General features: G+C 40.9%; 1 protein-coding gene across 2 annotated transcripts in view; it reads left to right on the top strand.

Moving 5' to 3' along the window:
* The window catches only part of CNTNAP5 (contactin associated protein family member 5), a 319852-nt gene that overhangs the window by 176802 nt on the left and 116802 nt on the right, over nt 1–26248 (top strand). For both annotated transcript variants that reach the window (XM_079968601.1, XM_079968602.1), the window contains 2 exons: nt 8606–8712; nt 22366–22485. In XM_079968601.1, the coding sequence (XP_079824727.1) occupies nt 8606–8712; nt 22366–22485 (227 nt within the window). The remainder of the gene's footprint in view (nt 1–8605; nt 8713–22365; nt 22486–26248) is intronic.

Genomic DNA, 26248 nt, shown 5'->3' with positions numbered 1-26248 from the left:
AATAATTAATGTAATGAGAGCCCCAGAGTCCATCATTCTGTACTGCGGTGTTCCATATGTGTTATTTCAACCTCTTTGAAAAGCATCCCCAGTGCTTATAACTGAAAACCTCTGTAAAATTACCTTGTTGAAGTTGTGAAATTCTTCTGCAGTAAATCTCAGCTCTGTCGCTGGTTGGCTGATAAAATAGATGAATAGAATGATCCAGCTTTTCAGTGAAGAGGAATTTTATCTCTCTATTTTCTACCAGAAACCACAATAAGGATAATGAAATTTCTGTCGAGCACACGGATGACTTTGATGAACACGTAACGGATATTTTAAGCACCACAGGTTCTATGGAAAGGCACTAAGTTTACAAAAGCAATTTCAGAAGGTTTCAAAGGGACTTGGTGGATTACTGGGTGATGGACTCTATCATCACAGCATCTGTGGAAATCTAGGTGAAACCAATTAACAGCAAATAGATGAAAATACAGAAGGACAAATTTTGGAGGAAATGGCTCTGGGAAGTCTCACTACTTTCCTATTAGTTTGTCATCATTGGTTTCAAGTACAAAGATCATAGGTCACAGACAGGCAGGGGGTGGGTGGGTTGTAACATGGTTAATGAAATATAATCCATCTTTTCCTGTAATGGTAAAAAAATGAAGTTCTGCAATGAATCCCAGAAATCTGAATTGGGATGTTTGTGATGTATTGCTTATCCCCCCAGTCCTCATGTAATTGTAATTTGCCTCATTCCCCCCTTCCTTACCCATGTCTATTCATACCTTTTATTGTTTTTCCCATTGTTCTTGAACAGTGACCTATTTTTACCCACTCTCAAATAACTCACTTCCTTCTGCTGCTCAAAATTTTTTAGAAACCCCAAAAATTGTGATTTGTATATATATGGTGTGAGTTTTTTTAGTTTGGGCCCACCATAAATTGAGTGAAGTAACACTAATGTCTTGTCTTAGTCTACCCTCTTGATTCAGAATAGCAGCTGGCATTCAAATGTCAATGAAGACGCCCCACCTCCACCCCAGACTCTCATTCTGAGTTTAATATTTTAGTGGCAGCCAAATCTATGTCAAAAAACAGGCAAAGTCAGGTCAAACTCACATTTTGGACCACCATATTGATTCTAAATGGCTCCCAGTATCCAAACAGTGATGAAGTCTGCCACCTCCCCCTCACAAACCCTTATGTCATATTTGGTGGCAATATATTGAGAAGCAGCTAACCCTATAGAGAACAAATAAATGAACAGACAAAACACTTTCCAATATATACAGATAAAACAATTCAGGTCCAGCTATTTGTTGCCCTGATGTTCAATCCAAACAGAACTCCAAGAGAGGAGGTCTTAAATGGGACAAAGCATGAAGACAGGATTTGATAGCTAGACTTGTATATTGTTAATAGTCCCTACCTTTCCAACATAAATGAGATATATTATATACTTTGGACACAAAGGCTGTAGAGTGCAGATCACTAGTGAGATGATGTGCAGAGTGAAAGAAAGGATACCCATTGGCTACTTCAGAAGTAAGGAAAGCATGACAAAAACTCTGTCCCCACCCATGTTAATGTCACTGAACTTTCTCCCCGGTTTGATAATTTTCAAGTGCATTCTGTTCCGCATTAAATGATGAATAATGCAAAACCAACCAACCAACCAAACAAAACACCAAAAAAGGGAAATTATTTTTGGCAGAGCACTCCTCCTAATCAGAGATTGCTTTTAAAATAGATGATTCTCCTTTCTGCCTGCCCTGATGTTCTTAAACCAACCTGAATTTATGCTTGGAAATTTAATTTCAGACTTAGCATTTTCTGCTCAAAATTGTGCGTGTTGTATTATAGAAAGCAGACCAGAGGGAAATTACATCCTATTGCAGGCTAAGAAGAGATAGAGAGAGAGAAATGAAAAGGAGAGGAAAAAATGAAAACAGAGGGTTGTTTTTGCACATGCAAGCTCTTTAACATTTAATTTGTGGGATACAGCTGATCTCAACTTATTAATTCTTTCTCTTTAAAACTGGCCATGGAAACTGGAGAATCTTCTTTCTAATTATGCCCTGTGTGTTTCAACTTTATTTGTTTTATAGTGAAATCAAATTCCCTTGCTGGGACTGAAGAAGCAAATATTTAATATTGTCTTTAATATTGTAATAATTAACCTGCAGTGAGCTAGAAAAAGTTGTCGAGAGAAGACATTGCTTTGCACTCCTTCCTTCACTACCTTTAACACCCTGTCTTTGGGGATCCTGAACTTTCATTGTGCACTCACCTTTCCCTTCCCGACAGTACACAGTTTCCAGCATTGACACTGTTTGCATAACCGCTCTCTCATGATCAGTGGATTGCCTTGGAATTAAATGTAACAGGGTAACCGGCCCTGATGCTAGAAGGGCCTGAATGGCCCTTGAGCTATGCATGGGCTGTTCTTGAGTGAAGCACAGACAAGTAAACAAGCTGCCATGTCCTGCAACTGTCAAGTGAGATGGATGGGATGGAATGGACATATGACCATATGGAGCTGCCTTATGTCAGTCAACTTATGTCTGGCAACTTCACAATTCAATGAACAATGCTACAGTCATATACAGGAATCCCCATTTAATTTTGAGTAGGCATACATAGGATTGCACAGCAATTTTTTAATTCAACACTGTTGCCTGAACTGCTATGTATAGCTGAAGATGTCAGGGACTGAACCATAGATAATAAACCTGAACCAGTTTCTCTGGACAAGAATTTTCCATAAACTCATCCAGTTTCTTATTCTGACTTCTCCCCCAAATTATTGGAGAATTTTGGAGAATGCATTTGTTGAAATCCGCACCCCTGCTTTCCAGGCAGGACTGGGGAAAACTCCTGGCTGAAACTCTGGAGAGCGGCTGCCGGTCAGTGTAGACCATCATGAGAATGGACCAAGGCAGCTTCCCATGTTCCTATAATGGAATTTTCAGATAAATTAAGCATTCAGTTTTTTTGTAGCCCAGGTTCCTTTGTTGTGCAGTGTCATGTTTATATACAGGCTTGATCATGCAGTTGGAGATGGCTGGGTTTCCTTATCTGATTGTTCCTCAAGTATGCCTGACAGGGAGGCATAATAAAACTGAGAAATGGCATTGCCAGCTCTCAGAGAGCCGAGAACTCCTTCTGTGATAATTATCTGGCAAGAGTTTGTTTATTATTTGTCAGGAGCAAGGACAGTGTGAAATTAGGCAATCAAGCCAGAACAAGCTGGGGAAGGAGCCGCAGCAGGAAGCCACTTTCTCTGATAACTCTCATGGACAGAAAGAGGGATAATGCCATGGGGAAAGGACCCATAGTTTTGATTATTCCTTTTGTAATTCCCAGTCCCCTCTTCCTAGGATACTACTGTAGGAATAGGACTGTTATCCAGAAAGCACAAGCAACCAGAGACATTCCTCATTTATTTGCCCAGATAAACTCTCTGGAAGAATCCAGGACTCTCAAACTACAGTCCAGTACCCTCATTTTGTCTCTTTGGACCTGTCCTTGGACATAGCTTGGATGCCTGTGTCCAGGAGGTGACAATGCCGGCAGCAGCTAGTTCCTGCCTGAAAGCAGAATTTATAAAACAGAATCTAAGACATAAGTAACAGAGGCAATTTCATTGAGACACTTCTCTATAACACAGTATTGCTGATAATGACAGTGAGGCACAACAGTGTATTGTTACAAGGCCACTGTGGAGGGGTTGAAAACCCAAGCATGTTTGTGCTGTCGCTATCACACACATAAATTGATACAATATGTGTCGTGTGAGATAATTGTTATTAATTTTATTCACAGGGGATATAAGTGACCTATACTGAAACAGTACACCCAGATAAGTTTCTTATCAGGCAGGGCCAAAAGTTTTGGAATACAAGTTATCTCATATATATATATATATATATATATATATATGTGTGTGTGTGTGTGTGTGTGTGTGAGAGAGAGAGAGAGAGAGAGAGAGAGAGAGAGAGAGAGAACTTGTATTCCAAAACTATTGGCCCTGCCAGATAAGAAACTCCTCTGGATTTAGTATTTTTGTATAGGTCATTTTTTCATTTCCTCTAAGGATCAAGTGGTCACAAAACCAAAGACTACACACACACACGCACACACATACACACACACACACATAATATCTATACTACACAGAGTGAGATACATATTAACTGTGGGTTATGCCTTTCAACAATGCAAATAAATACATCCTTATTCATCTCACTTATAATCAAAGTTTTCCCTGTCAAGGTGTGGAATTGTACTTTAGCTATAGCTTTAAACAAAGCTACATTTCTGGGCAGGGCCAGCACTACCATTAGGTAGCAGCCTCAGGTGGCAGATGATGAGGCAGGGATTGGATAGAGCTGTGTGTTCCTGACCTGCACCTCCTAAGCTAGTGAGAAGAAAAATTCAGTTGTCAGGCTTTTAGGCTTCTGCACATGAATTTTGGGTGGAGTGGATATACACCATCTTGTCCTTTGGCTTAGGCAGAAAAATATGTGGAGTTGGCCCTGTTTCTGCATGAGTAACACACAGTAAAGGTGGTGAAAGCAAATGCATGACAGGATATCAAGCCCTTGATTATATATTTAGTGTGGGTAATATCTCTGCTAGGCTAATAATGATAAATAATTATGAGGTAATTAGACAAATAATTGTTAGCTAATTAGATACAATAACCTCACAATGCTAACTATAGTACTGTGTCCCTCAGTAGAATCACATAGCACAAAATTCCTTTTTTAAAAAAAGAAGTGTTAGTTATCTGACTAAAATCATAAGCAAAGTCAGCTTGTTTCTGAATAAACAAAATAAGTTAAATCCTTCTTAAGGGCATTTTTTTAAAAAAAAGATTTTGACCTACATTTTGAAAATGAATGGGGTGGGGAGAGAAAAGGGACTGCAGGGGGCAGTGAAAAATACCTTGATGTGATGCTGTGCAGGACAAATTACAAAGTTGTTTTTCATGGAAACCAAACTTAGCTCCATGTAGCTCAGTACAATCTACTGTGAGCAGTAGCACTTCATCCTTGCTACTCTGATAACATTCAATCATCAATCAGTCTCCTTTATTGACATTAAAAAAGTGCATTGTATACATGGATCAGAACACAACACAATTAATGAAATATAGTACGAGATACTTTAGGATAAAACTGTCCAGACATCATGAGGTACTGAGATGGCCCTTAGGACCTATGGTGACATAATTCCATAGCGTCACTCAAAAATCTTGCCACATTCTCCACAAAGCCATTACTACAATTGTTCAACACATGAGACACCCTGGAAGAGTCAGTGCGATTAATCCCCACCTTCAATAAGAGGGCCAAATACTTATCATCATCATCATCATCATTATTATTATTATTATTATTATTATTGCATAAAATGGGTGATAAAATAGAACGTGTGTGATGGATTCAACCTGTTTTGTGTCACAAGGGCAGTATCTTTCAGAGTATGGGATTTTTGAGAATCTACCTTGCAAAACCGCAGATGGTAAGACGTTAAATCTTGCGAGGGAAAGAGCTCTGTGTAGGTGGGGATCATAAAAGTGGTGTAAATATGGAGTGTCCTGGCCAAACAAGGGTGGAATTCCCAACCTCAATGGGGAACATTGGGACCTATCCTATCTGGGCCAGCAGCTTCCCCTTGCTTTAACTGCCCTATTAACATTTTTATTTCATCTGATGAAACTGGAGGCCACTCTGGGGCATCAATTTGCATAGAATGATGACAAGCTGTCCCACTGGAAGGATCTTCATGCAAGGCACTTGAAAAGTAGTGGTACCAACCATTAGGTGAAATGGGTGGAGAGGAGATTGATGTTAAATGCCCCAGAAACTAAGGACAAGAATCAACTTTCATTGTTTGAGGTTATGGCATAGTGGAGATGTTTCCATTGTTTGTTGATATGTTCAGAACTCTTTTTTCAAAATAAGATGCTGCGGTAAGTTTTTAGAGTTGAAATATTCTGGGGGTAGGGCAGTGGCTTTTTCCTTATGGTGTTGTCGGAAGATATTCTGGATGTGTTCTTTGAGATCGCTGCATTCCTTATCAAACCAGATCACAGCAAAGGTTTCCTTGGGTTGTTTTCACCCTTTGAACTGTTGTTTTGAAAACTCATTCAGAGATGTTATTAGGATTTCAAATCATTCAATAGCTTCTTTGGGGATTACCAAGTTAATTATAGAAGCTCTATGTTCCAACATGAACTCTGTTTGGAACAGTTTGTGAAGGGAGTCTGTGGTCCAAGGGACTCTAAGCAGGAAATCTTTGCTTGCATCAGGAGTCAGAGGCAATGCAGATGTGAGCACAGGATTGTTAAATTTGGTGGCCAGAGTCAAAGATGAATAATCACCAGGGGTGCAGTTGCTTACCATAAAGTTCATGGCTCGAGCTGGATCAGTTCTGTTGGCAGGGGGTTCTTGCAGAGGATGCATGGGGATGGGGAAGTTAATAGTTAGAATCACAGGAAGGTGATTGCTCTCAATGCGGTCTCCCACCTGAAAGGTTTAAACCTGGTTTGTCAGAGCAGAAGAGCCTAAGATGTAGTAGATCACTCTATTTCCTCTCCTGGAGATGAACGTGAACTCTCCTAGCAGGTCACCTGGTAATGAACCATTCAGGATCACTCTGTCGAAATGCACACACAACTTGGCAAGGCAAACTCCAGCTTCATTTATATGGGTGTCTCTGGAATGTCACATGACAGAGAGAAGCTCGGGCAGGGGATCCTCATTTTTGAAACCCATCTCTCTCACAAGCTCAAAATTGTCTTTACCCACTCTTGCATTGAAATCACCTGCAATTAGCAGATCAATGTTGGGGAATTTATTCTCCAGTTTTTCAAAAAATGATGTGAGTTTGTTCCAATAGCTCATCCAATAGCCCTTGTCAGGACAAGGGGGGATATAAACGTTGATTATAATTAGAACCAAGTTTGAATATCTCAATAAGAATGTCTGGGCAATGTTGTCATGTGGCTGGAGGGAAATGATTTCATGGCTGGAGGGAAATGATTTCAAGATTAGGCTGCTGAGTGCAGAGAAGGGTTAGTCCCGCTTTATATCAGCCCATGATGTTGGATTTATGAGCTAGGAGGGAGTATGAATTGAATTCCTCCAAGTTTATTTCATAGTGAGCCCAGGTTTCTTGTGATAAGATGATGTCAAATAACTTGATAAAACAAATGTCTTCAGGGTCATTGGCCTTTCCTCTCCAGCCTGCTATGTTCCAGGAGAGGATCTTAATCACCAGGGCCCTGGAGTCACGTGATATCATTTTAACATGGGAATGATGCCAGGAGTTCAGACTGCATCTTCCTCCCAAGTGAGTGAGCCAGAGTCTGAAAAACTCCAAACAGCCTTTTTCTTTGTCCCAATAAAATTTCATAAATATTTAAAGTGTAGTACCTGGGAGAAATCTGCTTTAAGTTCTATTCTGAGGGGGAACCTAGCCCTCAAGAGTACCAGCAAAGCTGATTCTGCATTTATGTCCGCATAACTAAGGCTTTGAAATGAGCTCTCAGGTTGGGTCCACCACCCACTGTTCCCACTTCTGTTGCCTTCCTGTGCTTTACTGCAGTTCATGTTGCTTTCTTCATTTCACTAGTACTTGGTATCAGAGCTCTGGTGAGAGTGAGGGGGAGAGCATAAAGTATATTATTCACAACCCATTCTCTTTTTATTTTTATTTTTAATAGCTCTCTTTACTCATATATCCTTGAACCTAGTATAGCCAGATACTCAGTTTAGCACCCGAAATGTCAGTGCAAACAGGAAAACATGATGAAAGTTTTGCATCTCTGTTCATCTTACATTACTACTTGTAATGGGATTAGGGGCTGCTTGTGCGTTAGCGCTAAGACTCTCAGAGTTTTATAGTTAGTTTTAAAACTCTCCCTCTCCGTGGAGCCATCGGTGCATGGCTACCTTAATCGCTGGCAGAATCCGTCAGTGGGCATTTCCAGAATTTCCTCAGGCATAAAAGTTCTTTGACAGAAAGTCTCCGCCTTGATTCTCTACGTGACAGCCTTCTGCGCAGAGTAGGCGTCCCAATGGGAGGTCCTGAGCTCTCCTCGCTGGTTTCGCTGGAAGCATCTCTGAGCCTCACCTCCGACTCTGTTTCCGCTGAAGCTCTCCCTCTCCCCCTGCTGGTTCCCTCCTCAGCATCAGAGGGTCTCCTAGCATCCTGGAGCCTCTCCACCACCTTAAGCTCCGATGGCAGTTCCCTGACACTACTCCTTATTGGAGGCCAGAATAAAACATACATTTTATGTTGCCTAGACACAGAAAGAACACAAAGCTAACCTCTTTTTGGTGTTAATTTTGACTTGGTTTTGAATTCATTCTGTTCAGTGCAAGCTATTCTTTTGAACACCTTTGTTTCAAGCTAAGCAGAAAACCTAGGAATGGTTTCCATCTATGCACCAATGTTTGTAGTCATAGGAAACATAGTGGGATAGGAAAAGTTATGCAAAGGGCAATATGTTGCACATTTCATTGCATATGTAATCTGGTTAAAAGCAACTAATACCTTTGTTGTTGCTCTTGCTGAACTGTCCTTTCTCACCCTCCTCACCCAGGTGTCTACCAGACTACTGTGAACATGGAGGAGAATGCTCCCAATCCTGGACAACATTCCATTGTGATTGTGGTGAAACTGGCTACACAGGAACAACCTGTCATAATTGTAAGTGGATCACAATGTAAATGACTGTAGCGTAAAGGCACAGAGGGGAATTTATCATTTAGCAAAAATGCAAAGTGTTTCTGTTACACAGGCTCAAGAAATGGAACGTTTGGAAGTTAATTCACACCCCAGTCCTACATTAGAAAAAAAATAAATCACGAAATTCAATGAGACCTACTTGTAAGTAGGTATACAAAGCTGTGGCCCAGGCACTGAGCTTAAACATCTATGCCCACAGTAATTTCAAATATTTGTTAAAAGATCACAGACCTTGATCGTTCACCAAGCCTGAAGTCTAGAGGCAAGTTAAGCATGTTCCTGGCGTGCACTTGGATAATGCCTGGATGGGGTGAGTAGAGATAATATTGAAAGAGTCTTGCAAGGGGTGCTCAGGGAGAGGAGAGCAAGCAAAGAAGAAACCAAAATAAAATTAAAACCTGATCTTTGAAAGATTGGTAGGGAATCCGAAAGTGTGTAAAGGGGAATTGAAAAAAATGACCAATGAGAAGGCATCAGAACAAAAACGGATTGAGTAAAGTCGGGGAAACTTCTAGTGATTAGTAGATTTGAGCAGGTATTCAAACAAAGATATAGGTAGTTAAACTGGAAGGATGCTGGTAGTCGATCTAGAAGGTTGAGCTAGAAGAATGGGTTTCCTGAATGGATTTGCCTTTTGAGAACAAGTTATATCACTTGAGGTTTTTAGCTTATCCTGGAAGTGTCATTTTTCATTGTTGTTGTTATTGTTGTTGTGTTTTGCAATTCTGAATTGGTTGAAGGATCCTATCTCTGTCTAAACTAGAGTCTTCAGGATTTCAAAATCCTGTCGCATAGTGTTGTTTTGTTTATAAATCAATTATCTCATTATCTCACTTGCCCCTTCTTGGGCAAGGTTCTTGAGCAGGTGGCGGCAAACCAGATTCTCAGGCACTTTGGAAGGAAACAGATTTTCTAGATCCATTTCAGTCGGGTCCCTTTGGAGTGGCTGTCCAAGTTGGGGGTGGATGGTTGTTTCCTTGGGGTGCTGATTGGGGAGTGCTCCAACTATAACAAAAATAATCATTTTTGCAAGCTAGCTTCCTGAGGAGGAAATAACTTATTGGATCCTCATGACCTCCCTAGTCAGAAGGCCAAGCATAGAGAAATTAATTACAAGGTTGGTTATATTATAGAACCAAAGCAGGGCGAGGAGTGTCATTTCCTATGTTCATCCACTTCAGTCAAACATATCTTTGGCTGAATTCTGAGGACAAAATGGAGGCCACTATCAAAAGCCACATAACATGAGCAGCTGGGGAAAGAAGGCAACAGGCACGGCCTCGTTTCCTCACTGTCTAAATAATTACAGGGAGAGGCAGAAGGTGTTGCATAAAATTAGTGGGCTGCAGGCAGTTGGCTTTGAAATGGAAACAAATCTCCTTCGTACCTGCTTCATTTCCTGCTGAAAGAGACCAAATGAAATTAACCTGAGAATCACAGCACCCCATCTGACTATTCTTTCCATGGCCTGCAGTATACAGTAGTGTGAAACACAGCTAACAAATGCAATAATTAGCAACAACATAGTAAAGGTAAAGGGACCCCATTAGATCCAGTCGTGGTCGACTCTGGGGTTGCGGCGCTCATCTCGCTTTATTGGCCAAGGAAGCCGGCATACAGCTTCCGGGTCATGTGGCCAGCAGGACTAAGCCGCTTCTGGCGAACCAGAGCAGCCGGAAACGCCGTTTACCTTCCTGCCGGAGCGGTACCTATTTATCTACTTGCACTTTGACGTGCTTTCGAACTGCTAGGTTAGCAGGAGCAGGGACCGAGCAACAGGAGCTCACCCCATCGTGGGGATTTGAACCACCGACCTTCTGATCGGCAAGTCCTAGGCTCTGTGGTTTAACCTGCTGCGCCACCCGTGTCCCTAATAACAACATGCATCCCAGCTAACTGGCATATATGGAGAACATTCCTGTTTGGTCACATAGCTGGTATCTAGCTAATCTCACATTGCTACATAGGAAGGGTGGGATAGGAACCAGCATGGTGTGTATCCACATGTCCCATCCCTGAGTGGCCTGCCTCCCCCCTCCCCGGTGGCTCTAACTGCAATTCATTTCCCCATTGTACTCTGCTAGACGTAGACACTTTTTCATTTTCTTTTCTTTGGCAGTGGTATTCCTTTATTGCATTCAGTACAGGTGAACCCCGAGAGCTTGGATGATAGGGTTCTTTTTGGCAGATTTCAACATGAACAATAGCTGAAGGTATTTGTTTCACAGAAATAGATGAAAATGTACTTACCCAACAGAACATTTGTACTAAATTGACATATTTCTAGGCATGGATGTTTGAGTTTTTAAAAATACTCATTTCCCACTTTACATGCTGCATGAACCATGTAATGATTCTGAAAAGTATTTTTGTTCTGGCTTTTGAAAGCAATCTGTGGTGAGCTGCACTTGAACGAGACCTGGGTTGCAGTGTTTCAGACTTGAACTTTCACATAGCAATGCAATTTTGTTTTATTAGAAACAGAGGCATGTTTCAGAGTAGCACTTTTGAAATGAAGATCACGGCAATTCAATTTTTGCCAACTCCAAAATATGCTTTCATTTTATGAAACTGTCCTCTTTGTATGTAGGGAGGAGAATCAGTAGCACTACAAAGACATATGGTAACTGATGCTCTGAATAGTCTCTCAGAAGCCTAAACTGGAGCATTGGCTCTTATTATCCTCATGGAGTCTGAAGCATTTTTGGGTTTTTTTCTGTTTTTGTTAATGGTTGCTAGTTCCATTTTCTCAGGTGCTAAAGTTTGGTGAAGCACCTGGAGAAGGACAAAGTAAAATGCACATGCGGAATGGCCTAATTTAAAGTCAAGTCTATTTTTCTGCATTTTTTCCTTGACATTTGTTTTTCCCCAAGATCTGTTTGTCAAGTGTGCAGCTTGATCCACAGTTCAACATCCTGATCTGCACACTGATCCAAGACTGGTGAAATGAATATGTGTTCTCCAAAACGTGGAGCAAACTGGAATCCTCACCATCATTAAGTGCATAATAATGCATATAAAATGAAATAAATGTCTGACATTATGATTTTCAGAAAATTCAATCCCTAACACTGGCTGACTATAGAAATGTTTTCTTCTGCATTATATTCAACATTGTGAAATCTTCCACTTTCCCACTACAGATCACAGGAGTCTTCAGAGCCTCAGGGTTCTCTTTCTATTAGAAACCACCTTGTAAGCTCTCCACTTGGATGAATTCTGAGCTTTTCTTATTCTCAGAGCCCTCCTGAGATCTGTTTATTTAAACAGTCTTGTTTCCCCATTAATCCTCTATTCCTTCATAGAATCATAGAATCATAGAGTTGGAAGGGACCCTGAGGGTAATCTAGTATAACCCCCTGCGATGCAGGAAACTTAGCTAAAACATCAGTGTCAGAGGACCATCCAACCTCTGCTTTAAAATCTCCAAAGAAGGAAAGTCCACAACAACCCTAGAGAGTCCATTCCACTGTTGAACAGATCTTCAGTTAATCCTTCCTCTCCATGATTTGTCACTGGGTTGGCTAGCTGTGGAATCACCTTTTCCTTCCTCCCATGGCATGTCCTAAGTTAGAGTGGCAAGTCTTGTCTATAGAGCCTAGCTTTCTGCCCTTTTCTTTTTAGGCTTTTCCTTCTCCATCCTATCTCCATCCTTGCTTCCTGAAATACAAATTCTTGTTTTTCCTTTCTTCCACTGTCACTACTGACATTTATCTCTCCACTCTGGAGTTCATCCTGCCATCCATAGATTATATATTCCCTTGGTGATGTAACAGAAATAACTTCTCCCTTATGTTCTGAAAGATGTCAGCATGTCCAAACATCATGCTATGAGATATTTAACAAAAATTATTACAGTCCCTGATATCTGAATCAGTACATGCTAATCTTATACATACGAAAAAGGTCTCTTAACAAGTTTCCTTTGCTGCCAGAGGGATGTTCCCTACCAAAAGAAAAAGAAAAGGAAATGTCAGACAATTTCCAATATAACATATGCAGAATATTAACACAGCTCCATAAATGGAAATTTCATCCCACAGGAAATGCCAACATTTCAACATTCATTTTGGCTCTACGTTGAAATGAAATACTCAGATGTACCAATATTCAGGTAGACTGAACGTTCTGCTTTGGTAAGTGTCGTTTGATAGATGAATACTTTCCCCCACCCAGACACCATGAAAACCTGGCTTATTCTCTCACTAAAATGACATTTCTAACTGGAATAAATTTGACTGGGATATCTTGATTGTTTCCATGAAACATGAACCACATTGACCCCCCAAAAGGTGTGTGTGTGTGTGTGTGTTAACTACATGCGGTATAACTTACATTCCTTATATTTTTGAATGACCTGATGGTTAAAATTAAAGCATTTCTCAAGGAGTAGCCAATAACTATTTTATTTAAGAACAATATGTGCTTACTAAGTAGCCATTACATTGTTTAGTGACATAGTGTCAGCAAGTGCCTGTCTTGCTATCATGTCTTGATAATGTCTCATCTTAATGGGGTATGTGACTGCTGTGAGAAGATACATCCAACAGTAGGCAGACCATAATTCGCTAATGGAACAAACAGTTTTAGTGGCTGCCATGTATAGACTATTGGATATGCCTTTTAGTCACTTGTGAAGTACCAAGTTAAGAAGGGATGGTATGGTTACATGCCACACCCAATCACCGCCACAGTGGTAGAAAGATTCCGGGGGGTTCCAGGCACTCACGTAGGGTTTGTCAGAAATTAGGCACAACAGAGACCGCATTGTCTTTATGAAATATAGATTATTTACACATATTTAAACCTGCATCTAGATGGAGAGGGTTCAGGGAATTCATACAGGAGAATCATTTGTTGTCCTCCAAAGAGCAACCAGCTCAGACCCACAAGCAGATGAATCAGCCATGCTGCCTCTGCCTTGTGGTGAAGATGTCTTCTTTTTCAGTGCCGCATGGCATTCTGCCCACTTCCTCTTTCTTCCCAGCACCACTTGCAGAAACAACTCTCCCCTTTCACTTTCTGCATTGGCCACTGTCACCCAGGTGACCTTTGTTTTCCAAGCCTATTGCAAAGCACCCACATTTTCCCCCGCAGCCCACATTATGGCCCACTGTAACCTTGGCAACTCTCGTTTGTGCAATATTTGAGGGCTGAAAATATCAACTCTGAGGAGATGGAGTAGGGAAGGGTTTTAGCCTCAACATCAACTCTAGGTGACTTCACTCCGACAGATGGCCAAATGTACAGGGAGGCCATCTTCCAAACATCTCCACAACATGATAAGTTTGTGTTCTGTTAGCATAATCTTCAGAGACCAAGGACTCCAGCCTGGAAGTCATAACAGAGCCACAGTTCCCCTGGTGTCATTGGAGCCAATAGTTAATAGATCTTCTTTCTGTGGAGTTGGATCTAGCCACCCATACTCAGTTGCTGCTATATTTATGCTTCAGTTGCTGAAGCAACATTTGAGTCTGCTGTGCTTGTATGTGACTCTCCAACCTGAGCTCCAGTTGGAGCTATCCTAGATCTGGACTCTTGCTACCACTCAAGATTTCTGTGCGACCATCATCTGGAACAGAACAAATTAGGACTCTTAATTCCATATTTTGAAATAATTCCCATTTGAGACACTTGACCATTAAGTAATTTTGATGCCATCTAAATCCAATATGTTTATCGCTACTATTAATTACTTGCCAAGTTTCTCACTGTGACTGTGCATATCTCTGTGCTTTTGCTTCTCATGTTTCAAACAAGGGATACACTAGAGATGTACTTTTGGCTCTGCAAGGGGCCACATGATATATGCTGTGTAACCCTATGCATTTCTATTCAGTATGTCCCATTGAACATGTGTATAGGATTTCAGCCTTTAAGAATCCCCTCACCCAAAGTAAGCTTTCTCTCTGTTTTCCTGATTTTTCTTCTTCTTTTTGTATTGTTCTATTACTTTTGCTCTTGAATAATTTTTGAATTTCTCACACTGACAAGTGCTGCTGAGCCAGCTGTGCTTGGCTAGTTTTGTTTCCCATCACCCTTTATTCCCAATCAATAAAGCATATGTGGATTTTTTGAAACCCAGCTTGAAACATGAAGCCTTGCTTCTACCTGTGTGAATAATAATCCAAATGGCTGCCATCTCACTGGAAGGGGAAATGTCAAAATGAAGTAAGCACATTCTATGCCTTGAAAAGAAGACAAGAAAAATGAATTACCTTGGTTTCCCTTCTCTCTCCCTCTCCTCTTCTCATACACACACACACACACACACACACACACACACACACTTACACATACATACACACATATATATATATACGTCCACACACTCATGTGGCCACACACACATATGCACAGCCATTAACTCATCTGAATCTGTCCAATGACACCCTAGGTAATTATTAAAATATATCCTGGGTGTCAGAGCCTTAGCTTTGGGTGTGGGCGGGGGGCACTGGGCAGCGTGGGGCTTGCGTCTGCCAGCCACCTCCCCCTGAACAGCTCAACAGCTATGGGGGAAGGCAGCGTGCGGACTCCTTGCAGGCTCTGCACTGCTCGAAAAAGCAACACAGGCCTGCAGAGCCCCGGAGTGGAATGGGGCTCAGGCACTGGGATTCTGGCACACCCTGCCCTATTCCTCCCCACAGGCCCCTTGCCCCCCCCCTGTACATGGCGCATACACTCCACCCAGGCACCCAAGCAGCTAGCTATGCCACTGCTGGGTGTTTCAAATATGTGCTAGCAGGATCTGTGCACTGTTAAAAGCTGAAATGACTATGACATCGATACTGAAAACTTTTATCACAAAATTTGATTGGATTAGAAAAAAATGGTTTGCAAAAAGGGGCCAGAAGTTGTATCAAAGACTGAAATCTGAAATTCAGATTTTGAATTTGTGGATTTGTTTTTCAAGTGTCAAAAAAGGATCACACACACACACACACACACACACACACACAAGCGTCCCTTAAAAATAAGATTTGTATATGAGCTCTTTCTCTTTCAGTGCTCATTGTTCCTTCCTTGTTAGGTTTTATTACACCAGAGGGAAGGGGATTCAACTCTTTGCCCCAAACTTGACTTTCTCTGCAGCTTTCTTGTGATGAGGAAGAGACAAAAAATGGAAATGGAACTCTAGGATATGAACCCTTTCCCTTATCCACCAGGGCCCAAGATGGCATTCTAAATGCCAATTAAAGCTTTTGCACCAATAATGTTTTTAGGTGCCATAAGACGCTTCCCTGTTTTTTCTGCATCACACTAAAAGAACTGGCCTTCTGGAAAGATAATAATGTAATCAAAACAACCCTTCATGTACAGTCAACTTTAGGCTCTAAATTTCTGGATTTTTTTTTCAAAAAAGCTATATTTGCACACAGGAAAAACTGTAGTATTCTTTTCTTTTGGTACCATATCAGTAAATATGTATTTTTAACAAGAGGAAAATGAGCCATCTGTCATCCCAGAACACCACAGCAGGGACTTTATTAGTCTGTCAACAGTGGGGCCTGTCAAATTCAGTTCTTCAATAGCACAGATTTCATTTATTTTTGGCATTTAACATGACAATTGTATTAGGAGGGTGAGCATGACAGTCACTTCTGTTAAGTTCACCGCCTGCCTCTTAACGGTTCTGCTATGAGAGCAACAAGAAGAGAGGGAGAAACCTTCCTCCCACTCCTTATTCCTTTAATTGTTGTTACTGAAAATGGCATTTCATCCAGCACCCATTATTACAAAGATGCCTGATTATGCCTGTCAGAGTAGGCAGATAAACATTGTCAGTGACATTCAACCACAGGGGAAGGAATCTATCTGGATGTAAGGAACCCCGGGCAGAGAAATAAGGGGACATGGGCATGAAGGGCTTTGAAATAATGGGGAATTTCTGCACTGGATTCATAAGCTACCATGAATGTCGTGTAAGGACTTAATGAAAGGTATTACAAAAGCTGAACAGTGAAGTGAAATATGGAAGTGAGAAGGCTGGGCATGTTTGTCAGTGGAAGACCATAGAGGAGACAGTTGCGGTAGTCAAGCAGGAGATGACCAAAATGTTAGAGTTTTCTCAGCAACAGCAGCAGCAAGGTGCAGATTTCTAGCTTTGTAATCTTGTTGTGTAGGAAGAAGTAGCATGTGGGACCAAATATGAGAAACTGAGATGGAGGAAACAAACACCTGGCCAGTGCATTGAGCCTAACCTAGAAGGTGGGTCACAATGTCATTCAGGGAAATCGAGAGCATATGAGGAGAGGCATGCTCAGGGAAGAAATGTGAGAATGTCACAAACTGAGTTTGCCAATCCCATTCAGCCCTCAGAATACTGTCACTGGTTTATGGTGAAAATGACATTTTAAATGAGCTATTGCTGTTGGGTAGGCATCACTACAGAGCTAATGGGGTTGACAAATTGTCACCCTCTGCTGAGAATTTCTTTCTTGTTCCACACCTCATTGCAATGCTGTCACAGATGTCTCTCTTATTTTTTCCTTCATCCCTTCCCTAGCACTGATTGCCTTACATGATTGCAACCCAGTATCTTATTAATGGGTTATGCCCAATTGAGTAATACATAGAATATATCAGTTTAAATAAATAGCTTTATATTACTCATGTTTATTATTTTCACTGTATTTACTCTGAATATGACTTAGTTGGATATACCCTGTTGCATTGCTTGACCATCACTGATGGAATGAAGGTTAGTTCTGGAGGCTGCATCTGGTGCAAAATTCAGTGGCTAGCCTGCTTGTGGAGGCAGAATTACTGCCAGCATATAATATCCTGCTTCCAGTATTTGCACTGCCTGTCATTCTGCTCTTGGACTCCACGTCCAAGGTATTGGTACTAACTTATATATCCCCATACAACTTCAGACCACGTTACTTAAGCCTTATCCCTTAAACACCTAATAGATCACTGTGTTCTGTGGAAGGGTTTCTCCTGCAAGCTTGAAAAAGATCAGAAGCCCCTGTTCTGTGGAATAGTGTTTCTATTGAGATATGAAGGTGCCCACTATCTTCACTTTCCAGAAACAATTGAAGACATTTTTCTTCAAACAGGCTTTCCCAGCTGGATAAGGGGGTCTTTGCCACAAGATTCTGCTTGTTAGTGTTTGAGTTTTGTTTTCAATGCATTTTTTGTGTGTGCTTAAAAAAATTTATATGTGCAAATCAGCACAAAATGGTGGTTTAGAAGGTGATTGATAGATCAATAATCATAATCAATACAGTGAAGAAGAGCCAAATTTCACATTTTAACAACCAGATGCTATCTACACCACTGGAAAAAATAAGTTGTAGCTCAGAAAAACAAAAAAAGAAAGAAAAAAGAAAAAAGAGAGAGAAGAAGATTAAGAGGAAGTTTAGACATTCACAAAGAAAATTGGGTACTGTTCACACATTGTGTTACTACCGCAGGCGTAAAGTCCTGAATCTCTTGTTTTAGCATGGCAGCCACCCACATACTGACGTGTGGGAGGGACCACATGTTATTCCTGAATTGCTCTGAAAAAACATCCTAAACCACACATTCTCATTGCCTCTGGCTATCATAGCCACATGATACTGTATTTCTGGAGCCAGAAAACTAATTAAGGAAATCAAAGATAAGGAAGTGAAATATGGGCCCACAATGTTATATTTTGAGAGTGTCAATATTAAAAAAAAAAAAAAACATGAAAAGGGAATCAGTTCCTTCATTTCATCTCTGTTTTTATCTCTTTGAAAACAATTATGTTTCTCTGGGAGAGTGTTATGCCATTTTAAGCCCAGTGCATACGTTACACTCTGCTTTGGTTTTTAGGATGTGGATTTCCCCGCTGTTGGTTTGTGTGATAACCTCCAAAGGACTCTTTTGTTGGCAATAATGCTTCATTATACCATCTGCCTGCATTCCTAATGAGTGACTTCACATCTTTCATTCATATTTCAAAGAAATCATATGATTTTGCTCCAGCAAGCAACAATTATTAATAGGCCAGTGATGTAGAGCAGGTTCTAGAAACACCCATAACCCACAGCCAACTCAGTATATACATTTCTCTTTAATTATTTTTCTGCCCTGTATCTGTCAATGCGTGATACAAGAGGTATATTTAGCAAGGCCCCTAAGTGGCAACGTAAGGTGTCCTTTAGTGAAAACATTCACAGATTCAATAAGTGAACTGTATGAGAATTGCCAATTTTACACACTTCCCACCACACTCTCTCTGATGTACATCCTAGCTGTGTGTGGGAAAGAGCCATAGATCATTGCCAGAGTACATGTTGTGCATGGAAAAGGTCCTATGATCAAACTTCAGCATCTCTCAGTAGAGGTAGGAAAGAGACATGTCTGAAGACCTGGAGTACTGCAGCCAGTTGGTATAAACTTGCTACACCAAGACAGAAGGACTAATTGATCTGGCAGCTTCATATGTCCTAACCACAAGTGCCATGAAATGTGAATCCCCCCATCGCTGTTATTCTTAAATAGAAGGAAGGAGCATTCATGCATGCAAAATGCAGACCTTCCAAGTGTCCCTATTTTCCAGGGACAGTCCCAGATTTACAGAAGCCTTCCCGGTTTCTGATTTAATCCCAGAATGTCCCACATTTCCTTAGGACGTCCTTGTTTTCCTCTGAGAAATTTTGTATGGTATGGAGTTCTGCAACCCCCAAGCCAATGAGATAAGTAAATATACCGGTACAACCTTTGGAAGACATCTGAAGGCAGCCCTGTATAGTTTTATTATGTTTTTATATATGTTGGAAGCTGTCTGGCTGCGGCAAACCAAACAGATAGGTGGGGTATAAATAATAAAATTGTTGTTGCTGCTGTTGTTGATAATTTCCATCAGAGAAATGTTGGAAGGTATGAAAATGCTACTACCAGATTAGTTCTTTCTTTTGCCATGTGAAGCTTCATTAGAGCAAGTGGTGAGACAGAACTAAACGTGGCTATATTCCTTGAGCCTCAAGTTTCTCCGAACTTACAACTCTTCCTATCTCATTGATGACTCGTTTTATGTCTCCCTCCAATCCCCAAACCGCCACATCTAGCAGTGTAAACAATTCTCCACTGTGTGCTAATTTCCAAATTTGTTTTTGGCATTTCTTGCCTTTCCTCTTGAGAACTCAAGGCTGCTAACCACAACAATAAAGTCATGTATTAACAATTAAACACATTATTTAAAATGTAGCACCAATGCAGAAGGAAATAAAAATACGACTGCAAAAAAAAAAAAGATGTTAAAACCCAGAATTACAAATGAAAATGGTTTCCTAAAGATGTAGTCTTGAACCAACTTCTGAAAGGACATGAATGAAGCAGTAAGCTGGTCTTTCCTTCAAAGGGAGGTCCAAAACATAGGCATAAACCACAAGGAAGGTCTGCTCCATGTTGCCAACTGTACACTTTTCTGGGGAATTTGGGACATCTAGGAAGGGCTCCCTAGATAAGCAGGCTCATACCTTAAAGCCAGTGATGCTTAATTTTGAAGAAATCAGTGGTAGCCACAGGAAAAAACTGACTTGGGACACAGCAGGATGACCCTAACTAAAGGTCATCCTTTGATTCAAAAACATACATGAAGTAAATCGAACCCTGATGCTTCCAGTTAATATGCTGACTGTAAATGATTTTGTCCCAACTACTGTGTCAAGCAAAATTGTTCTCTTTGCTGCCCCAGTTCCATAAGATCAGGAAGTGTGTGTGTGTGTGTGTGTGTGTGTGTGTGTGTATAGTGCATATATATATATATATATATATATATATATATATATATATAGCGCTCTATAAGACACACCAGACCATAAGACGCACCTAGTTTTGAAAAATATTCTGAATCTCAGAAGCCAGAACAACAAGAGGGATCCCTGTGGGTGTGGGTGTGGGTGTATGTGTGGGTGTATACACACACACACACACACACACACACACACACACACACTACAAAATCATTAGTTGGTTAGTGAAAAGCAGGACTGTTCATTACTAACATTTTTTAACCATTTAGCAGTGTTATTTAGATTTGATAATCTATTTGAAAAGACCTGTTTACTTCATTTACACAGAAAGAAAGCTGCTAGGAAAAGTTGCATAGTATACCTCGAGGGGTTTATGTTTTGCCAGACATGCTACACCAGTAAAATCCTGGGGATTAGTGTGTAAACATATCTTATCATTTTTCCCAGTCAAAATTACTACACAAATGAAAGTCGCTGCCACCACAATATTATGAAGCAGCTAATCTATTAACTGCATGATTTTGATAGCTAGGGGAATTTTTGGAGCCAGGAGCAAAATAAATGGGAATCTTACGAGGTCCCCTTGCCTCTCATAATCTGTGTTAGCATGCAACTTCTACACAAAGTTCTAGTATGACTGTTGGATGTGAAATGTGGAAATGTGGAAAATTGCAGAGAAGAAATTTGACATTGAAACATCCATTGAAACATCCAATAATGACCCCCAATGCAAATGTTATATGTTGTAATTAGCACCGATAAGCTTTTATTCTTTTTATTACAAAAGGGCAAGCATCTGTGTTTGCTTTCATTCTTGCAAGATGTTTCCAAAATATTTTCATCTCCTATGGAAGGAAAACATCTCAATCAATTCGCTATGTGTGGCAGAGTGTGCATTTTAGCAGTTAGCTAGGGGGAAATATAGTAAGCATGCTATTATGGCTAATGAACTCAAATTAATACAGTATGGTAACAACTGATTTCATCTTAGTTATGTGGAATCAAGGGACATATGTATACGTAGGCAGAGTTGGAATTTTGGATTGGTGAAAGGAGACAATGCACGGAATCCATGGATCAGAAAAAGGAAATACATCAATATTCCAGTATATAGCAGTTTACAGTCCATCACTTTTAGCTTGTACTCAAGGACTTTATCCCTTAAATCATTATTTACAATGTTTGGGGGGGAAATTCCTGGAAGTGTTGAGTTTTTGGTGACTTAATTTTGAAGGAAGATCTTGCAAAAAAAGCTCAACAACTTCACTTTTTGAAACATGGCAACCCAAATTGAATTAAATTGGTATAGGATTGAAGCCTTAGTTGACTCCTACTTGTTTCCTAACAGTTTCTCCTCATCCCTCTCCCTTTTCAGATTCTAGCACCATCTTCAGGATTATTATATGTGAGAAAAAATGACTGCTCTTGAATGATAGCATCTTGATTTAATGAAAGAAAACAACACAGCCATTTTCTCTGTGAGGGCTGCATTCCAATCTCCAGCAAACAGAGCCCAATTAAAGACTGTTGAGTTTGCTTCCACTTAAACAGGACAATCTGCGGGTAGTTTAAAATGGCACAGAAATGCTTGGTGGTTGCTTATAATCTCACTGTACAACAGCCACTTCTGTGTATGAAGACAGATTTGTATACTGAATGGGCATGTAGTTGTCATACCCTTGCTAGCTAATTCACAGTGAATCTGAGTACTGTCAGGTCAGCTTTACTCCTTAGGCTTCCACTACAGATAACCAGCTCCCTGCATAGTTTCAGCCGCCATGCAGTGAGATAGGCAGTTGCTGCACAGCACTAAATTGTCCCAAACTGCCTGAGCTATTATTTTGATGTGTATACTGCAAATATCTATTTCTCTTCCTTTCAGCTATTTATGAGAAGTCATGTGAAGCCTATCGGCACCAAGGGAAAACATCTGGTTTCTTCCACATTGATTCTGATGCAAGTGGTCCACTTCCACCGCTTTTAGTCTACTGCAATATAACTGGTAAGAACATCACATCATCTCATCTGCATTTAGCACTAGTCATAATCTTTTCGTTATAAAATATGTGGCCTAAAATTTCTTGCATATTTGACTGTTGTTGGTGTAAATGAGCTGGAAGAGGGAAACAGAGGGAAATCTTTGAATCAACAGAGTCTGAAGGAGCTTCAAGTGTGTGTGTGTGTGTGTGTGTGTGTGTGTGTGTGTGTATGAAAGAGTTGTCATAAGCAAAGTGCAGTTTTAGGTCTTTTCTCTTCTGAAACAAGCTTCAGATGTTGTCTGGATTTGTTGCACCAAACTTCGCACACAGAATTGTAAGCACAACTTACTCAATCTTACTTGTCTTAAAGGTGTGGTAAAAGCTTTGTTTATAGTTTCACTTGTAAGGAAAATATGTGGTAAGAGATTATCATACCTTCTTTCCCTTGCTTTCTTTCTAGTCTCTTTTTTTCCCTCCCTACTTCCTATGTTTCTTTTTCTTTTCCCCTAGATTCAAGGTGGAGTTTAGGGAGAGAGAAAATTGAGACACACAATAAAAATCTTTAACCCAATTTTTTTTTAAAGCAGAGGTTAGGGTCAGTAGACTTATTTCTTAACCCATGTATACATGCACAACAGCTGGAAGGGATTCTCCTAGGGTAAAGTAGAGCCCTGTTCTCCCTCCCTTTCCCAGCAGATTGTGCACATGGTGCATTTCAGCCCATTATGTGGAGGTGCAGAGTGCTCCCATCTCATATTGCTGTCCATTCTTCCCTGTGCTCAGTCAAAGAATGCAGGCCTGCATTCCTTGATGGAGCAGAGGGAAAGGGCAGGACAGGATATGGGAAGCACACAATGGCCATTCATATCTTGTAGTGGCCTGGTGCTTGAGGACCAAGGGATTGTGGAGGTGAGGTGGAGAATACAGATCTCTGTTATATTCTCTGAAGGCCCCTTCACAGATGGAGTGGGCTGGAATGAGCCATTCACTTGTATCCCAAAAATGTGTAATAGACAATTGAATAGACAGCAAACACATCCAGTTGCAGCAAGGCAAACAATAATGTTGGTAAGCATTAATACAAAAGCGACCTTTGGGTCAGCCTAATATGATATGGATTGTTCCCTCTGTGTTTAGAACTTCAGGGATGCTACTGATAATTTGGCTTAGTACTAAATCTATAGCCCTTCACTCCATGTCTTGCACTGGCTTGTTAACTGCTACTATATACTGAAGAATGTTTAAAATGAACCTTCCACACACCCCAAGGGGACTATGTTTTAACCTCAGTGTCTGAACTATTTGGTTACAATACCCAAAGTCATTCTGCTGCTATGTTTCTCCCAGTGTTGCAGTTTTGTCATACTCTCAGACCCCAGGCCAAAAAATCAATAGCACTTAGAAGTTGGTATGACAAGATCAATGCTTAATTTTAACTTGGTCAGGTATTTATCCATTATTGAAAGCCTTGTTGTTGTTGTTGTCTTTGAGAAAGTTGAGAGCGGGAGCAATGCGGATCCTTTTTTCTTTTGCAACTGCCAGTGATCAAAAAATCTGTTTGGAGAGTACCACCACCATAAAGAGAATAAGAACTGACTTATGAGGTCTCTCACTTTCACAGCTTGGTGTGAGCTTTCTATTTAGTGGACTGTAGTGCCAATGGTGGTCCTCTTTTCCTTATTTTCCAAGGAAGGCAGAAATAATCCACATAAAATAGTTGTGTGTGAAACATCAAAGCTGGTCAATAAAATGAATGGGCCTTGTGAATGCTGTGTACAGGTGTGTCCCAGGTGGAATCATGTGTGATCAGAACAGTGCTTAAATTCCCACTGGGTATGAATCCAGTAAAGGTAAGGCTAAATTTACCATTTAGGGATACAAGAAGAGCACATATTCCATCTCCAGCAGCCTTCACCCTCCTGTTGCCTTTCAGAAGTCTTGGATGATAACTCCCCTCAGCTGTGCCATCTGGAGCTGATGGAATTTGCCATCCTAAACAGCTGGAGGACACTATATTGGTGAAGGCTGATAGACAAAGGGGGGAGGTCTCCGGACCACACATCCCAGAATTTACCTGGATTTCATTTACCCAAGTGGCTCATTTAAAGGGGCTATATATTTAAAGGAGAATGAATGAAGTGGAATGAACACCAGTGAACGAAAAGGGCGAAAGGAAGAGGCTGAGATGCTATCTTAGTTTACGCAGTACTTGGCTGCTGTTGAGAAACATGCAATGTGAGTCAGCAATATGTTTCATCAACATTCTGGCAAATAATAGGGACTCTGCTGTCATTCAGCTTGTTCTTTCTAGGACATTTCTTTGTCCTACCTGGCAATTTGAGCAGCAGACTTATTCAGCAAAAGAAGTTAACAGCAGCACATAATGAATAGTAGACATATTTGGGCAATTTTGCACCACAGTGTTTTGGGACCAAATAGAGGTGTGGAAACACTCTCTCCAGCACCAGTCCCCAAAAGCTCCTGGTCCTGGTACAGAAGTTCAGTGCCTTAAGGAATCGTCCTCTGCCAGCTTCTGTATATAAGACAATACATCCTTTCATGTTCTTACTGACCAATGGAACATATAGGCTGTGTGCTGGAAATAAATGAACCAACAGAATGTAACTCTCTATCTGGAGAGTTTCCTACTTGAAGTACTGGTTTGAGAGCCATAGTGGACAGCATGGAGGGGCACTGCTGCTCACCTGACCCTGGTTGGTTGCCTCACTGCTGCTGTTTACTGAGTGATGCAGGTAGGGAAGGCAGATATAATACAAACACACTTGCCAGAAGCACTGGTTTCCATCATGCTGACCTCGCTTGGCCCTCACCCCTGTCCCTGTCCCTGTACCTCCCAGAAGGCAGCAGTGATACAACCAACTAGAGGCCATGTGAGTGGCACTGCCCACTACGGTTTGGGAGAAATATATACAAATGACTATTTTTATTACCCTTCCTCTAGAGACATTCACATCAGGAGTAGTAATAGGCTGCTAGACTTTAACATCATTGGCCACTGGCCATGCATATTTGAATGCTGCCTATCCACAGTTCAAACCATACTAAAGGAGGCTTACAACATGGAGATATATGTATATATCCATGCACACGCACAAATAAACAATAAATAAAACATTTAAAATATACAACCAAACTGAATAATTTCTGCATAAATCATAACAAAATCTAAAATAAATATACAAAAACAACAGCAGCAGCAACACCTTCCCCAATAACACCCCCCCCCCAGCCCAAGAGTCTGTTCCAGTTTTTGTAGCTGGAGTCAGTCAGGGCCCTGTCTTCCCAGGCCAGGTGGAAAAAGGCTTGCAACAATGGCATACGTAGTTCTCAACAAACTTGTGAGATAGGAAGTCATGCTGAGAGACAATGACTAGACCAAGGTTACCCAGTGAGCTACAGGACTAAATGAGGATTTGAACCCAGGTTTTCCTGCTTCTATTATAACATCTGTCTTACGCAACCACACCTAAGCTACACGGGGAAAGTGAGTAATTTCAGAAAACTGAAGCTGACATGATGAGGTTCTGGTCTTTCCCCCATCTCTCTGCACTCCCATACTTTCTCCACCGTACCTTGATTTTGTAGCTGGCAGCTCCTTATCACATCAAAGTGTTTGCTGTATGCCCGGTCACAAGCCTCTTTAAGGAGAAGACCTGGGCAGCATTGCTAGGCACCATGGAACAAATGCGCTGCATCAGCTCACAGAGCACTTTTCCCTCTTGCTCCTGTAGTACTTACCATATGTTTGGCTTGTTTGAAATTTAA

Source organism: Podarcis cretensis (assembly GCF_951804945.1).
Source record: "Podarcis cretensis genome assembly, chromosome: 1".
Lineage (NCBI taxonomy): Eukaryota > Metazoa > Chordata > Lepidosauria > Squamata > Lacertidae > Podarcis > Podarcis cretensis.
Note: the sequence above shows the minus strand (reverse complement) of the source record. Positions and strands in the feature narration are given on the sequence as shown.